Source organism: Saccopteryx leptura, chromosome 2 (assembly GCF_036850995.1).
Source record: "Saccopteryx leptura isolate mSacLep1 chromosome 2, mSacLep1_pri_phased_curated, whole genome shotgun sequence".
NCBI lineage: Eukaryota > Metazoa > Chordata > Mammalia > Chiroptera > Emballonuridae > Saccopteryx > Saccopteryx leptura.
Window position 1 is genome coordinate 331,056,719 of NC_089504.1, and position 14,720 is coordinate 331,071,438.

At 55.0% G+C, this 14,720-nt stretch overlaps 1 protein-coding gene across 1 annotated transcript in view; it reads left to right on the top strand.

The window, feature by feature from the left end:
- The first annotated feature begins 1,206 nt into the window (after positions 1-1,206).
- Positions 1,207-14,720, top strand: part of TRPV3 (transient receptor potential cation channel subfamily V member 3) — a 34,673-nt gene continuing 21,159 nt past the window's right edge. Inside the window, exons 1-4 of the mRNA XM_066366253.1 lie at positions 1,207-1,334; positions 4,185-4,305; positions 13,008-13,112; positions 13,627-13,713. Of these exons, the coding sequence (XP_066222350.1) occupies positions 4,187-4,305; positions 13,008-13,112; positions 13,627-13,713 (311 nt within the window). The 5' untranslated portion in view covers positions 1,207-1,334; positions 4,185-4,186. The remainder of the gene's footprint in view (positions 1,335-4,184; positions 4,306-13,007; positions 13,113-13,626; positions 13,714-14,720) is intronic.

The window sequence follows — 14,720 nt, forward strand, 5'->3', positions numbered from 1 at the left end:
ATCACCCGCACCTGAGGCACGTTGGCCCCGAAGCCCGGTTTTCTACTTCTTCCTGGGCACAGGGCCTGCCATCCCCTGGTCAGAAGCCGGACCTTGCCTCCCGACTCTCCCCAGGGCTGGCAGGTGGTGGTGATGAGGGATCAAGGGGCTTGCCTGTGGTGGTCAGGGAGGCTCTTGCTGCCTCAGTCACCAGTGCCATCCATGTCAGCAGAGACTTCCTGCTCCATCCCAGTCCCATCTTGCCTGTGGCAACAGGGGTGTGACTCCTGAGTGATGTGGAGAGAGGCAGAGCCACCCCAGCCTTGCTCCGCCCCCTCCACTGTTGTAGCCTCGCAGAGAGAGGACACAGAGTCTTCCCTGATGTTCTTGGTCTTGGAGGCAGGTGTCCTGGGCAGTTGTTGGGAGACTGAACCGGCATAACAAAAACAATAATAGCTTATAGCTGTCACCAGTTATTGAGTCCTTTCTGTTCTCTGGTCCTTGCTCCCTTGTTCTGCGTGTTCTCCCACGTAATCCCCACAGTAACACAGTAACTTGGTAACTTGGGAATGTGGGTTGATTATGCACATTTCACAGATGAGGAAACTGAGGTTGGGGAGAATGACTTGTCTAGAATTATACAGTCAGAAATTGGCAAGGCTGTCTGACACTAACATCTGCGGTACATAATTTCTGGTGGGAGCATTGAACGGGGACTTCTGTTTCTGAGGGGACCTAACCCCAGACTTTGAAGGACTGATACCAAGTCTTGGGGCTGGTGCCTTGAGGTCACCCAGTCCAGCCCTCAGCTGTGGCCTTGCCTCCCAGGGGCAGAATAGAGCTGTTGGCAGGCCCTCCCACCAGCAGAATCTCTGACTCTTCACAGCATCCTTGGAAAGCAGGCATTAGGATTCCTATTTCTCAGCTGGGGAAACTGGAGCTCATGATAGGAAGCATCTAACATAAGAGAGGAAAGAGTTGGGACCAGACGAGATCGGGCGCGTTCAGGGTGGTATGGCCGTAGACTAGAGTTGGGACCAGAACTTTGGCCTTGACACCTGCTGCCCCCTCACCTTCTCCTGGGTCAGGGTGAGGCTGCCATGTGGGCGTGGAGGTGATTCAGGCATGGCACGTGGGCGGGCGGGCGCTGCAGCTGTGGTTGGTGGGTGTGGCCTGCCAGGCGCCCAGGGTAGGTGGCCCAGCCAGTTCTGCCTCTGAAGCCTCATTCCAGCCATCACTCTGCCTGTGATGAGAGCCTCCTGCTGCCTCAGCCACAGTCCCACAGGGGGGCCTTGGGCCCGGGACATGTGGTAATCTCAGAGCAAGGGCAGCCACTGCCCCTCGGACCTCACTAGGTAAGTCGCCAAGCAGGCAGTCAATGCTCTTCAAAGCCTTAGGGCAATTCAGGGGGAGCCCAGCGAGAGGACCTGAGGGGTCCTCTGGGCCCTGTCTGCCCTTTGTCGATAGTCCTCAGGGGAGGGTCGGGAGGGAATAGGAGCCTCTAGCAGGGGAAACAAAGTTAGATGTGGGCTCTTGGCCGAGGGGAGTGTGTGAGCACAGGTTCTGATGGATCCAGGAACCTTCCCCTTGAGGCTTGGGGATCTGGGAGAGGGAGAACCCTCACAGCTACCCAGGGGCACAGGTAAGGCTCCTGTCTTCCTAGCAGCCCCTGGGATGTGGCTCTGTGGGGCAGGAGGGTGATGGGCTTTCAGGATGGGGTGAGGGGGCTCTAGAGCTTGAGAAGGACAGGGCCCAGGCATTCCAGGTACTGGGCCAGCAGGCGTGGGGGCTCCCTTGTGGCTGTGGGCCTGGCCCATCTCCCAGGAAAGGATATTCCCGTCAGCATTAGGACTTGGGAGGCACAACCTCCTACTTCCCAGGTGGAAGCCTGATCCAGAGAGAGAAATGCCGAGACATCAGAGTCCAGCTGGCGAGAACACAGGGCTCACAGGGTGACTCAGGGAGCTAATTACAGCTGCCACAGTGCCAGTCCAGAGTTCTCCTGAACCTCTTTGGCTCTAGCTGCCCAGTACTGCCCACACTCATAGGTCAGGGCAGAGAGGATGGAGCAGCCAGCTGTCATGCACAGAGATAAAGGGTCCTTGGGGACCATTCAGCCTATTTTTCAGAATAGAAAACAGAGTCTGAAGAGAAGTGGGAGACAAGCCTTTCCCTTCTTCTTTACTCTTGGCTTTCACTCTGAGCCTCTGGCTGCTTATGGTTATCTCTCAGTGGGCTGCCTCTGGACCCCTGTCCTCTGGGGCTGAAGGCTTCCCCTGAATGACTCTTCTGGAGATTGCTCACTTTTTGTGTGTAGGGAGGCTGTGACATTTCTAAACCTCACTCCAGTCTGATGACAACCTGTTCCCGACACTTCCTCCAGGAAGCTTTCTTATTTGGGGCAGGATCACCAGTGGCCCCAACTCGACTCCACCCAACTGGGCTCTTCCAGAAATCTGGCCCTCATTCCCACCTCTGAGACCCTAGGGCAGGGGTCTCAAACTCGTGGCCTGCGGGCCGCATGCGGCCCGCCGAACTATTTTGTGTGGCCCGCAGACTAATCCACGAAGTTCAAAATATTTTGGATAAAATTAAGTAAGCCTAGGGGCCTACTTGTATTTTTCATTTCTCTAGCATCCTAGCTAGATATTAGCTTAGTTAACAGCAGTTGTGATGCGAACTACAGTTTCTGGTCGTTTTGTGACACTGAGTAAACTGCCTGTATGATTATGCTTGTTGTACTGATTTTTTTTTGTTTTCAACTGCAGTGAGAAAAGTGTTGCGTAACAGTTGCCTTTTGTAGACCTAGTGCGGCCCGCCGAATGGCTGTGATCTTGCTCTGCGGCCCACATGCTGAGTTGAGTTTGAGACCCCTGCCCTAGGGAGTTCTCTGAGGGCTGCTGAAGCTGAGAATGGCCCCATTAACTGCCTGTCCGCACAACCCTTTCCCCTGACCATCTCAGCCTCCACGGCCAGCCCACACGTCCCCATCCTGGTGGTCACTGCGGCAGCCTCCCCCAGGCCCTGGCCTCTGGTCTCCCCATCCCCCACACAGCCTGCTCTCTCTAAGGTGGCTGCCTCCAATGTAACCCATAGCGTTCAGGATCTGCCACAGCTCCTGACTGGTATTCCAGATTCTCACAACGTGGCCCATCCCGCTCTCAAGCCTCTTGCTGCTAGGACTCCTCATGAATAACCCAGGCTCTCCAGCCACCTGTCTGCTTGGGTTGCCCTTCCTCCACAGTCTCCTCAGGAGATGGGTCAGTCCCTTTCCAGCCTCTCCCTCCTAGTCCGGCATGGGATCCAGCCGTACTGATTAAGCGGGTCTGGACTGAGGGGCTGCCTCCTCTGCCTCTGGGGAAGGGGGCTCAGTTGCTCCCTCCAGGTGGACAGTCACACGGCTGGTTACACTCAGCTTTGTGTGGACAAGAGAGAGATAATCAGTATGTTAGCTACAGAGACCACCAGGGGGCTGAGAACAGAGGGGCTGAAGCTGTGTTATTAGGAGCATAGGGTCTAGAGCAGGGGTCTCAAACTCGCGGCCCGCCGAACAATTTTGTGTGGCCCGCAGACTAATCCACGAAGTTCAAAATATTTTGGATAAAATTAAGTAAGCCTAGGGGCCTACTTGTATTTTTCATTTCTCTAGCATCCTAGCTAGATATTAGCTTAGTTAACAGCAGTTGTGATGCGAACTACAGTTTCTGGTCGTTTTGTGACACTGAAAAGTGTTGCGTAACAGTTGCCTTTGTAGACCTAGTGCGGCCCGCCAAACGGCTGTGATCTTGCTCTGCGGCCCACATGCTGAGTTGAGTTTGAGACCCCTGGTCTAGAGCAAAGGAGGCGACAAGTCCTGTTCTGTCGAGGAGAGCTCTGAACACAAAAATCTGAGATGAGCTTTGAGAAAGCAGAGTGTACTCTCAGCATTCACCTGGTGATTGATGGGGCTGGAGACGAGGTCTTGAGAGAGGCTGGGGCGTGGCAGTCTGTTCCCGGGGCCCCTGCTGGGCTCTCCCAGGACCCACAGGAGCAGGGGAAGCTTCAGGGACAGTCTCCCGGTCCCTGGGACAAGTTGGTGGCCTGGTAAGGGAGAGTGAGCTCCCCATTCTAGGGGGTGTAAGCAGGGGCCACAGGGAAGCCTGAAGCCCCCTGAAGCTCCTTCATGCCCTCCCAACTTGAGCATCTGTGCTGTGATTGTGTTCCAGCCATGAATGTCCACCCCAAGGAAATGATGCCCCTCATGGGCAGGAAAGCTACTGTCCCCAGTGGGAACCCTGTGGTCCCGCAGGAGAAGAGGCCAGCAGAGATCACCCCCACTAAGAAGAGGTAGGACCAGCAGGCTCAGGCCTGGGCGCTGTGCTGTGAGTGGCACCAGAGGAGATCTGGCGCCCACTCTCAGGGAGGAAGGGAGCCCTTGCCCAGGGTGGCCCTGAGAGTCTCAGTCTCGTCTGTGGTGGCGGGGTGCCCAACGAGGTGTAACTGGAGGTGGGACGGAAACACCACACCGCACACTCAGGGGGCTGAGCTGGGAAGTCAGTGTGATGGGAATGACCAGGGAGGCCTCCCTGGCGGGGTTGGGGCACTGAGGCAGGAACATTCAGGAAGGCTCCTGGGGGAGGTAAGGGCTTGCTGGAGCCATCCTCGAGACAAGGAGCAAAAGGTGGGTGGAAATTTCAGGTGGCCGGGACCCCACTACTGGGTGTTATTTTCAGGCACATCCACTGTGTGCCCAGCTGGGCTGTTCACCCTCTCCAACACCACCTGTGTAATGGGGACACCAGCAATGGCGCCGGCTCATAGGATGGTGGTTGATTGGGATCATGCCATCCAAGTGCTCAGCATGGTACCTGGCCCGCAGTTTGTAAGTGCCCAGCACGTGTTGGCAGGGAGAGTGTTTTTGTTACCTTCAGCTTCATCTTCATCGTCATCATTTTCATCGTCATTCCACAGGGCTCCTGGGAACTGGGCAGGGCTGGGATGGTATGACCCCTCCCTAGCTGGGGACATGGAGTAGGGAAAGAACTTCTCCAGGGTCACATCTGGCTTCTGAGCTGCCTCCACTGTAGTCCCTCCACCCTCTCAGCCTGTTTGGTGTCCCTCAAGCCTGAAAGCCCACCCCACCCCAGCTTTGCTTCCCCTGGCCTTGGAGTGGGCCCCCTGGTCTAGGTTGGCCCATTTGCCCTGCCCCCTCGGCCCCTGACCCAGGCCCACTCTTGGGCCAGAGGAGAGCTTGGTGCTGTCCCTTATGTTGGTCTGAGTAATAATCACTGAGGTTTTCTGTGCCTCAGCTCCAGAGCTGGGCCCAGGGGGGAGTCTAGGACACAGAAAGAAAGAGTGCCTGCCCCTGCCCACAGTCTGGTCAGTGAGAGGAGCACCACGGAGAATGTTGAAAGTGCCCTGGAGAGAGGTGAACTAGGCAGGATAGGGCCTGAGGAGGGCCAGTAATGCTAACCCTGTGGGCAGTCTCAGGGCACTTCCTGGAGGAGGTGGTGTTAGACTGAATGGTGGCAGGTGGAGAAGAAGAAAAGGGAATCATGAGCTGAGGCTGGGATAGGGACCAGTGAGGAGTCCCATGTGGTTGAAGTGCTCAGTGGGTAGGGGAGTTTGAGGAGATGAGTTCCATTGGAGCTGGGTCTTGGTTGTCAGTTAAAAAGATTGGACAAAACAGAGGCAGTGGGCAGCCATAGAGGTTTTATGTGAAAGGGAGGCATGGTGAGATTTGCGTTTTAGAAAGGATACTCTGGGTGATCTGATTGGATGAGAAGGTTGGGAAGCCCAGGTGGTGAGGTCTGAGCCTGGGTGGTTAGGGGTGGAAAAAAGGGGAAAAATAAGAGAAGTGTTAGGATCATGGGATCCACGGGGTCAACTATGGGAGGGGAAGGAGAATGAGGAACAAAAGACATCCCCTTCCTCTGCTGGGGGGACCTGGAGGGATGAGGGGCCATCTGTGACATGGGCATGCCAGAGGAGAAGGAGCGAGGTCAGCAGGAACAAGCCAAGTTCAGGTGTGAAGCTGGCTGAGGGACATCTCCATCCTGGAACACAGGAGAGGAAATCTGGAGATCAGACAGGTCTCTGTAGGACCGTGGGGCACCTGGATCTGAGAGGGCTTGTCTGGGGAAGAGCAGAAATATCCTCGAGCTAAGCCACCAGACACCACGGCCTGCCTCTCTTCTCCTTCCTCTCCAGTTCCCAGGGGAGGTTGAATCTGGGGGAAGGCTTGACGACAGGATTTCAGGAGACTCCCAGGCTCTTCCAGCAGTCTAGCTGCGTTTTTTGAGCCAATCCCTTTTTATGAACTGAACCTAGCTCTCGACTCCACTCTGCCTATGCCTTATTAACCAGTCAAGGGCGTGGGTGTGGGATGTGACCTTTCTTAGGAAATGTTGGCCCCCTTTCCTTCCCAGGGTTCTGGGAGGACCCTTGTGTGCTGTGCCTACTTCTCCCAAGACCCTGAAAATGTGGGCAGCTCCCTCAGGACTGAGGATAGGACTCTTCAGGTCTGAAAGAAAATGAAAAGAAAAATTATATGTAACTTAAGAAGGCATTCCTGACCATTAAGGAAATACGTACTAATGGTGGCATTTAGGGCACCAAGAAAATCTAGATTGGGGAGAGACTTTTGGAGAGGTTTTTCCTGAGCCATCATGCCACTTCCTGTGAGGAGCTGTCACTGTGACCATCTTCCTGGGCCCGGGGATAGAGATGCAGGCTGCTAAGTACTGTGGGGGAGTTGGCTTCACAGGACTAAGAGCCCTTGGACATTTCTTGGGACAAAGCAAGTATGACAGGCTCCTCCCCAGCCCTGGGGCTGCTCATGAGGATAGTTCTTTGCTTGAAAAGGAGATGGAAATTCAGGAGAAATGATGTAGAGCTGTCTGCTCACCCGAGTTAACAACACCCAGGTGGTGCCCTTGTTCTGGGCCCAAAGTAGGAATACACAAGCAGCACCTGCTGCAGGTCAGGAGCCAGGATGTCACAAGACCTCGCCAAATGCTCGTGATGGAGGGTGAGAGGTGGCACGCACAGTGGCAAGTAGAGTGAACATGGGGCAGCCCTCGTGGTCCAGCAGCTCCCTGCCCCAGGACTTAGATCCTTGCCCACAGTTGGGTCCTCTACAGCCTGGCTCTCACCACTCTCCTTCCCAGCCCCCGAAGACTTCCTTTTTCAGACGCAGCCCTCAGCCTCCTTCCAGGTGTTTCTCTCGTGCTGCTCTCTCTGCTCCCATGACTCTCTTCAAACCACAGGTCCGTTACAGGACCCTGCCCAACTCCCACCCTGACAGAGCACAGAGCCTTCCCCCTCCCGGTCCCCAACTGGGAGGACCTTCTCCTCTCCTGAGTCCCCGGAGTCTCTCTCAAGTGGTAGCATAGTCATCAGGATGATGTCTTTGCTCTGGTTGAAGACTCCGGTCAGGGCCTCTGGAAAGGTCATCTCTTTCCTCCCTGCCCCCACATTTTCTACACAGATGTACTAGTAGTTTTGAGTGGGTGAGTCAGTGAAGGAGCAGGCGATACAAGGAGAGAAGGAGTGGGTGGGTGGTGAGTAAGCAGCCCGGGGCTCGGCGCAGTCCCTCAGCGTGAGTGAGGACACTTCCCGGTGAGATAAGGGCCTGCTTCTTCCCTTCCCTTGGGCCCTCAGACTCCAGGCCAGGAATGGGTAAATGCTTTCATGATTTAGTTTTCTTAACCATTCTTAAGACCCCTGTCGGCTCTGGGAGAAGGCCCTGAGAAGGAGGAAGAGTGGAAGAGAGGCAAAAGACCCCTCCACAGCTTCCTGTGCAAGACTGGGAACGAGAGGTGAGGAGTCTGGGCAACTGAGAGCCCAGTGGGAGTCGCTTGAAGGCTCCAGACAACATTTACAGTGTAAGGTTGTGTCGGTCTGTTTGCTTATTGGTTCAGTTCACCTGTCTCTCCATCTGTTCACCTATTTATTCACCCAACTACTAATTCCTCAGTTCCTTCCTTCCTCCCTCCCTCCCTCCCTCCCTCCTCCCCTCCCCTCCCCTCCCCTCCCCTCCCTCCTCTCCTCTTCCTTCCTCCCTCCCTCTCTTCCCTTCCCTTCCCTTTCCTTCCTTCCTTCCTTCCTTCCTTCCTTCCTTCCTTCCTTCCTTCCTTCCTTCCTTCCTTCCTTCCTTCCTTCCTTCCTTCCTTCTTCCCTCCCTCCCTCCCTTCCTTCCTTCTTCCCTCCCTCCCTCCCTTCCTTCCTTCCTTCCATTCACCCATCCATTCATCCTTCCATTTATCCTTTAATGCATCCATCCTCTGGCATCTATCCCACCAGCCATTCTTCTTTTCACTCATTTGTCTTTCATTCATCACCTATCCATCTCTCTGCTCATCCATTTAGTTAGGTCTTCTGAGTGGAGTTGGGTTCTGGTGAATCAAGGATGAAACAACTGTAGTTTCTGCGTTGAGGAACATACATGTTGTATGTATGTGTTGTCTGGAGTAAGAAAAGCAGTGGGCTCATTGTGCTAGGTCTGGTCTGATCATTGAGGCCAGTTCTGACCAACCCACTAGAATAATAACTCTGTGAGGGGAGAGATTTTGCCCACTTGTTCACCACTATATCCCTGGTTCCTAGAACAGTGTCTGGCACATTGTAGGTGCTCAACAAATATTTGTTGAGTAGATAGATGTGCTACTAAAGAGCCCAGACAGGTATGGATAGCTTTGGGGTGGCTATTGTTGGAGCACAGCAAGGGGTAGACTGGATGACCTCTGATGCCAATTTCAGCTGGACAGGCCATGAGTGGGTGATCCCAGGGCTTTCCTGCTCCAGAGTCCAAGCCTTGGTCCAACCATTCCTATCCTTTCCATCCACTTGGCTCGGAGGTGGATGACGAGAGACTACCTGGGGTCACACAGGAGGCAGAGGCAGAGGCAGAGGCAGAGGCAGAGCCGGGCTAGAACTCAGGCCTCAGGCACCAGGCCAGAGGTGTACTCCTCCCTTTGTCTTCTCTTTTGGAAGAAAAATCTGATTATAGGTCATATTCCTCTTGATGGGCAGGAGACAGGCAGGTGAGAGCACCATGTCAGCCAACATTGCCCTCATCCCATTTATGCCCATTTCTGGGTTAGTTGGGCCTTCCAGGTTTGTCTGTGCCTGGGTCTCCCCACCTGCCACTCCCACCCCAGGAGGTGGCTATGTTGGATGGCCTCCCTCTGTGGCTAATTCCTGGGGCTGGTTGACTGGACACAGGGCTGGAGGGCAGAGGGGAGGGCAAAGTAGCATGGATGGTGGTCTGAGCCATGAGCTTGGACATCAGGAATCAGGTTCTTTGACTAACTTGGCTTTTATTCTTAGGGGTAACTATGGATGAGTTACTTCTCCATACTGGACCTTGGTTACCATTCTTTTCCTGCTCTCCTCCCTTCTGAACTCGATATGGCTGGGGCAATGCTTTGGAAACTCTTTTGGGGCCTTGTGATTGATTCTTCTGGGTCTTCGAAGGAGGAGGGTGGTAAAGGTGCTTAGTAGAGAGGCCAGCGCGTCAGGAGGCCACAGTCCAGGCCTGGTCACGGAGCCAACACTTACGCTGTAGCAGCCGTGGGGTGGGGGTGTTGCTGCAACAGAGGTCATCCTCAGCCCAATCCTCATCAACCTGGTTGTCAAAAGAGGCGTGTCTCTGAATGTGATTGTGGGTTCTGAGAGCATGTGTGTGTGCATTTGTGGGCGTGTCTGAAGGTAAGCTGAGGCTGTGTCTGGCTGGGGAGTTGCATCTTGGGTGTGTGTCTTGCCTCTCATGGGACAGTGAGTCTTTCCCCTTCCCTGGGGCTCTGAGCTCACGTCTCTCTTTCAGCCCCAGGAAAGAGTGGCCCTTCACTCCCCCCTCCACTGCTCCTCACCTCCACTGCTCCTCACCTTCACTGCTCCTCACCCTCACTGCTCCTCACCTCCACTGCTCCTCACCCTCACTGCTCCTCACCTCCACTGCTCCTCACCCTCACTGCTCCTCACCCTCACTGCTCCTCACCTCCACTGCTCCTCACCTTCACTGCTCCTCACCTCCACTGCTCCTCACCTCCACTGCTCCTCACCTTCACTGCTCCTCACCCTCACTGCTCCTCACCTCCACTGCTCCTCACCTTCACTGCTCCTCACCTCCACTGCTCCTCACCTCCACTGCTCCTCACCTTCACTGCTCCTCACCTCCACTGCTCCTCATCTCCACTGCTCCTCACCCTCACTGCTCCTCACCTCCACTGCTCCTCACCCTCACTGCTCCTCACCTCCACTGCTCCTCACCTCCACTGCTCCTCACCTTCACTGCTCCTCACCTCCACTGCTCCTCACCCTCACTGCTCCTCACCTCCACTGCTCCTCACCTCCACTGCTCCTCACCTCTACTGCTCCTCACCCTCACTGCTCCTCACCTCCACTGCTCCTCACCTCCACTGTTCCTCACCTCCACTGCTCCTCACCTCCACTGCTCCTCACCTCCACTGCTCCTCACCTCCACTGCTCCTCACCTCCACTGCTCCTCACCCTCACTGCTCCTCACCTCCACTGCTCCTCACCTCCACTGCTCCTCACCTCCACTGCTCCTCACCTTCACTGCTCCTCACCCTCACTGCTCCTCACCTCTACTGCTCCTCACCTCCACTGCTCCTCACCTCTACTGCTCCTCACCCTCACTGCTCCTCACCTCCACTGCTCCTCACCTCCACTGCTCCTCACCCTCACTGCTCCTCACCTCCACTGCTCCTCACCTTCACTGCTCCTCACCTCCACTGCTCCTCACCTTCACTGCTCCTCACCTCCACTGCTCCTCACCCCCACTGCTCCTCACCTCCACTGCTCCTCACCCTCACTGCTCCTCACCTCCACTGCTCCTCACCTCCACTGCTCCTCACCTTCACTGCTCCTCACCTCCACTGCTCCTCACCTCCACTGTTCCTCACCTCCACTGCTCCTCACCTCCACTGCTCCTCACCTTCACTTCTCCTCACCCTCACTGCTCCTCACCCTCACTGCTCCTCACCCTCACTGCTCCTCACCTCCACTGCTCCTCATCTCCACTGCTCCTCACCTTCACTGCTCCTCACCTCCACTGCTCCTCACCTCCACTGTTCCTCACCTCCACTGCTCCTCACCTCCACTGCTCCTCACCTTCACTGCTCCTCACCTTCACTGCTCCTCACCTCCACTGCTCCTCACCTCCACTGTTCCTCACCTCCACTGCTCCTCACCTCCACTGCTCCTCACCTTCACTGCTCCTCACCTCCACTGCTCCTCACCTTCACTGCTCCTCACCTTCACTGCTCCTCACCCTCACTGCTCCTCACCTCCACTGCTCCTCACCTCCACTGCTCCTCACCCTCACTGCTCCTCACCTCCACTGCTCCTCACCCTCACTGCTCCTCACCTCCACTGCTCCTCACCTTCACTGCTCCTCACCTCCACTGCTCCTCACCTCCACTGCTCCTCACCCTCACTGCTCCTCACCTCCACTGCTCCTCACCTTCACTGCTCCTCACCTCCACTGCTCCTCACCTTCACTGCTCCTCACCTCCACTGCTCCTCACCTTCACTGCTCCTCACCTTCACTGCTCCTCACCTCCACTGCTCCTCACCTTCACTGCTCCTCACCCTCACTGCTCCTCACCTCTACTGCTCCTCACCCTCACTGCTCCTCACCTCCACTGCTCCTCACCTCCACTGCTCCTCACCTCCACTGCTCCTCACCTCCACTGCTCCTCACCTTCACTGCTCCTCACCTCTACTGCTCCTCACCTTCACTTCTCCTCACCCTCACTGCTCCTCACCTCCACTGCTCCTCACCCTCACTGCTCCTCACCTCTACTGCTCCTCACCTTCACTTCTCCTCACCCTCACTGCTCCTCACCTCCACTGCTCCTCACCCTCACTGCTCCTCACCTTCACTGCTCCTCACCTCTACTGCTCCTCACCTTCACTTCTCCTCACCCTCACTGCTCCTCACCTCCACTGCTCCTCACCCTCACTGCTCCTCACCTTCACTGCTCCTCACCTCTACTGCTCCTCACCTCCACTTCTCCTCACCCTCACTGCTCCTCACCTCCACTGCTCCTCACCCTCACTGCTCCTCACCTCCACTGCTCCTCACCTCCACTGCTCCTCACCTCCACTGCTCCTCACCTTCACTGCTCCTCACCTCCACTGCTCCTCATCTTCACTGCTCCTCACCTCCACTGTTCCTCACCTCCACTGCTCCTCACCCTCACTGCTCCTCACCTCCACTGCTCCTCACCTCCACTGCTCCTCACCTCCACTGCTCCTCATCTTCACTGCTCCTCACCCTCACTGCTCCTCACCCTCACTGCTCCTCACCTTCACTGCTCCTCACCTCCACTGCTCCTCATCTTCACTGCTCCTCACCTCCACTGTCCAAGTGCTTTCCTGAGCTTTCTTTCCTGACAAGGGTTCCCAGCATGAGTGATAGTAGAAGAGGATTGAGTATGGGCGTGGGGGCTGCACCCGAGCAGACATTGTAACTCCAGCCCTTCACCTCTCCTTCAAGAGCCAAGAAAGTCCCTTTGTAGATCTTGGGACTTCTCCAGAAGGGTTCTGCTTCAGACCTGAGACAGGAGTGGGAGCTGGGGAGGGGGCGGAGCATGGAGGAACTCTCTCCCGTTGCCGTGTTCCTCATCCCTGCTGAGTCCTCTGCACCTGGAGGCAGCTGTGTACAGGAAAGCCCCTTCAGTTGGTAGGCCACCCCAATAGCGACCACTGGATTCATCTAGCCAGTATTTCTAGTGAAAAGTCAACCAGACCCAGCTTTGAACCCAGGCTCTGCCACCTACCTGCTGTGTGACCTCAGGAAAGTGGTTTGACCTTAGATCCTTCACATGCTCAACTGTGAAATGTGGGTGAGAAGGACAATACCCACCCCACAGGGCTTCTGGGAGGGTTAGGCCAGACCATGTGGGCATGGAGTCCAGCACGGAGTTGGTAGAGTGTGTGGGCACCTTGGCAAGGTTGCAGGACATGCAGGTGGACCGACCCTGCCCCAGCTCCAATGGCTTTGCTTGGTTGTCCCCCAGCGCACACTTCTTCCTGGAGATAGAAGGGTTTGAGCCCAACCCTGCTGTGGCTAAGACCTCTCCCCCCATCTTCTCCAAGCCTATGGATTCCAACATCCGGCAGTGGTGAGTACGACCCACTGCCCAGCCCCCTGTCCCAGCCGGCCCTTAGCTTGAGAGGATGGAAGTGATTGATCGGTCCTGCATGGCCAGGCTTGGTTGTGGCATGTTAATGTCGTTCATTTTTAAATTTTTTTAAATTTAAGTGAGAGGAGGAGAGATAGAGAGGCAAACTCCCACATATGCTGCAACCGGGATTCATCCAGCAACCCGAATCTGGGGCCATGCTCACATTCGAGCTATTTTTAGTGCCTGAGGCAGTGCCTGGGGCTAACATGCTCAAATCAATCAAGCCAGGGCTGTGGGAGAGAGAGAGAAAGAGAGAGAGAGAAAGAAAGAAGGGGAGGGGGCAGGAGGGGAAGAAGATGGTCACTTCTTCTGTGTGCCCTGACTGGAAATCAAACCCAAGGCATCTACATGATGGGCCAGCACTATACCATTGAGCCAACTGGCCAGGGCTAATGTTGTTTATTTTTAAACTTGTTTCTTTTTCTTCTCTTCTCTTCCCCCTTCCCTCCAGCCTCTCTGGCAACTGTGATGACATGGACTCCCCACAATCTCCTCAGGATGACATGACAGAGACTCCATCCAATCCCAACAGTCCCAGGTGAGCTTGGCCCTTCCGTCCTCCCACAGTTCCTGCCAAGCAGGTCCAGAAAGACAGGCGCTGGACCCTGAAAGAAAGAGAGGAGCGTCCATTCCCGGGAGGCTGTAACAAATGTCTGGGCCCATGGCTGTGATGTAAAAGAGGTTTATTGGGGGAGGGGAGTATTCCATTTTATAAACTATAAAAGTATACCTATCTATCCTTGTATGCAGCAGAATGAGAACTTAACACAATGCCATATATGTAAGTTTAAAATACATGCATACAAACAATCAAACATCAATGTGCACTTGGCAAGGACACATACAAACAAAGGATACACATCAACACGTTACCAGGTATCCCTATTTGGAGTGTGGAGTCGGGGAGGAATAGATGAAAAAAGTTCAAACAGCACAAAATATGAAAATGAAAATTTCAGCCCTAGCTGGTTGGCTTGGTGATAGAGCATCAGCCTGGTGTGTGGAAGTCCTGGGTTCGATTCCTGGTCCGGGCACACAGGAGAAGTGCCTATCTGCTTCTCCACCTCTCCCCCTCTCACATCTTTCGCACACTGTCTCTCTCTCTTTTTCTTCCCTCCTGCAGTGATGACTTGATTGGAGGGAGTTGGTCCCAGACACTGAGGATGGCTTCATGGCTTCTGCCTCAGGCACTAAAAAATGGCTCCAGTTGCAATGGAGCAAGGGCCCCAGATGGGCAGGGCATCGCCCCTAGTGGGCTTGCTGGGTGGATCCCCGTTGGGGTGCATGTTGGAGTCCGTCTCTCCCTCCCCTTCTCTCACTAAATTAAAAAAAAAGAAAAGAAAAAAAGAAAATGAAAATCTTGTTCCCTTAGTCCCATACTTTCAAGATCATCACTACTAACAGTTAGGCATATATCCTTCCTATTTATTACTGTGTGTATCCAAATATACATCTTGATAAAATGTGGCTGCATTTGGATTAGAAGGGGAGACTGCACAGGGCACCATGGCCTCCAGGGGCCCGGAGCACAAATGGAAGGGGTAT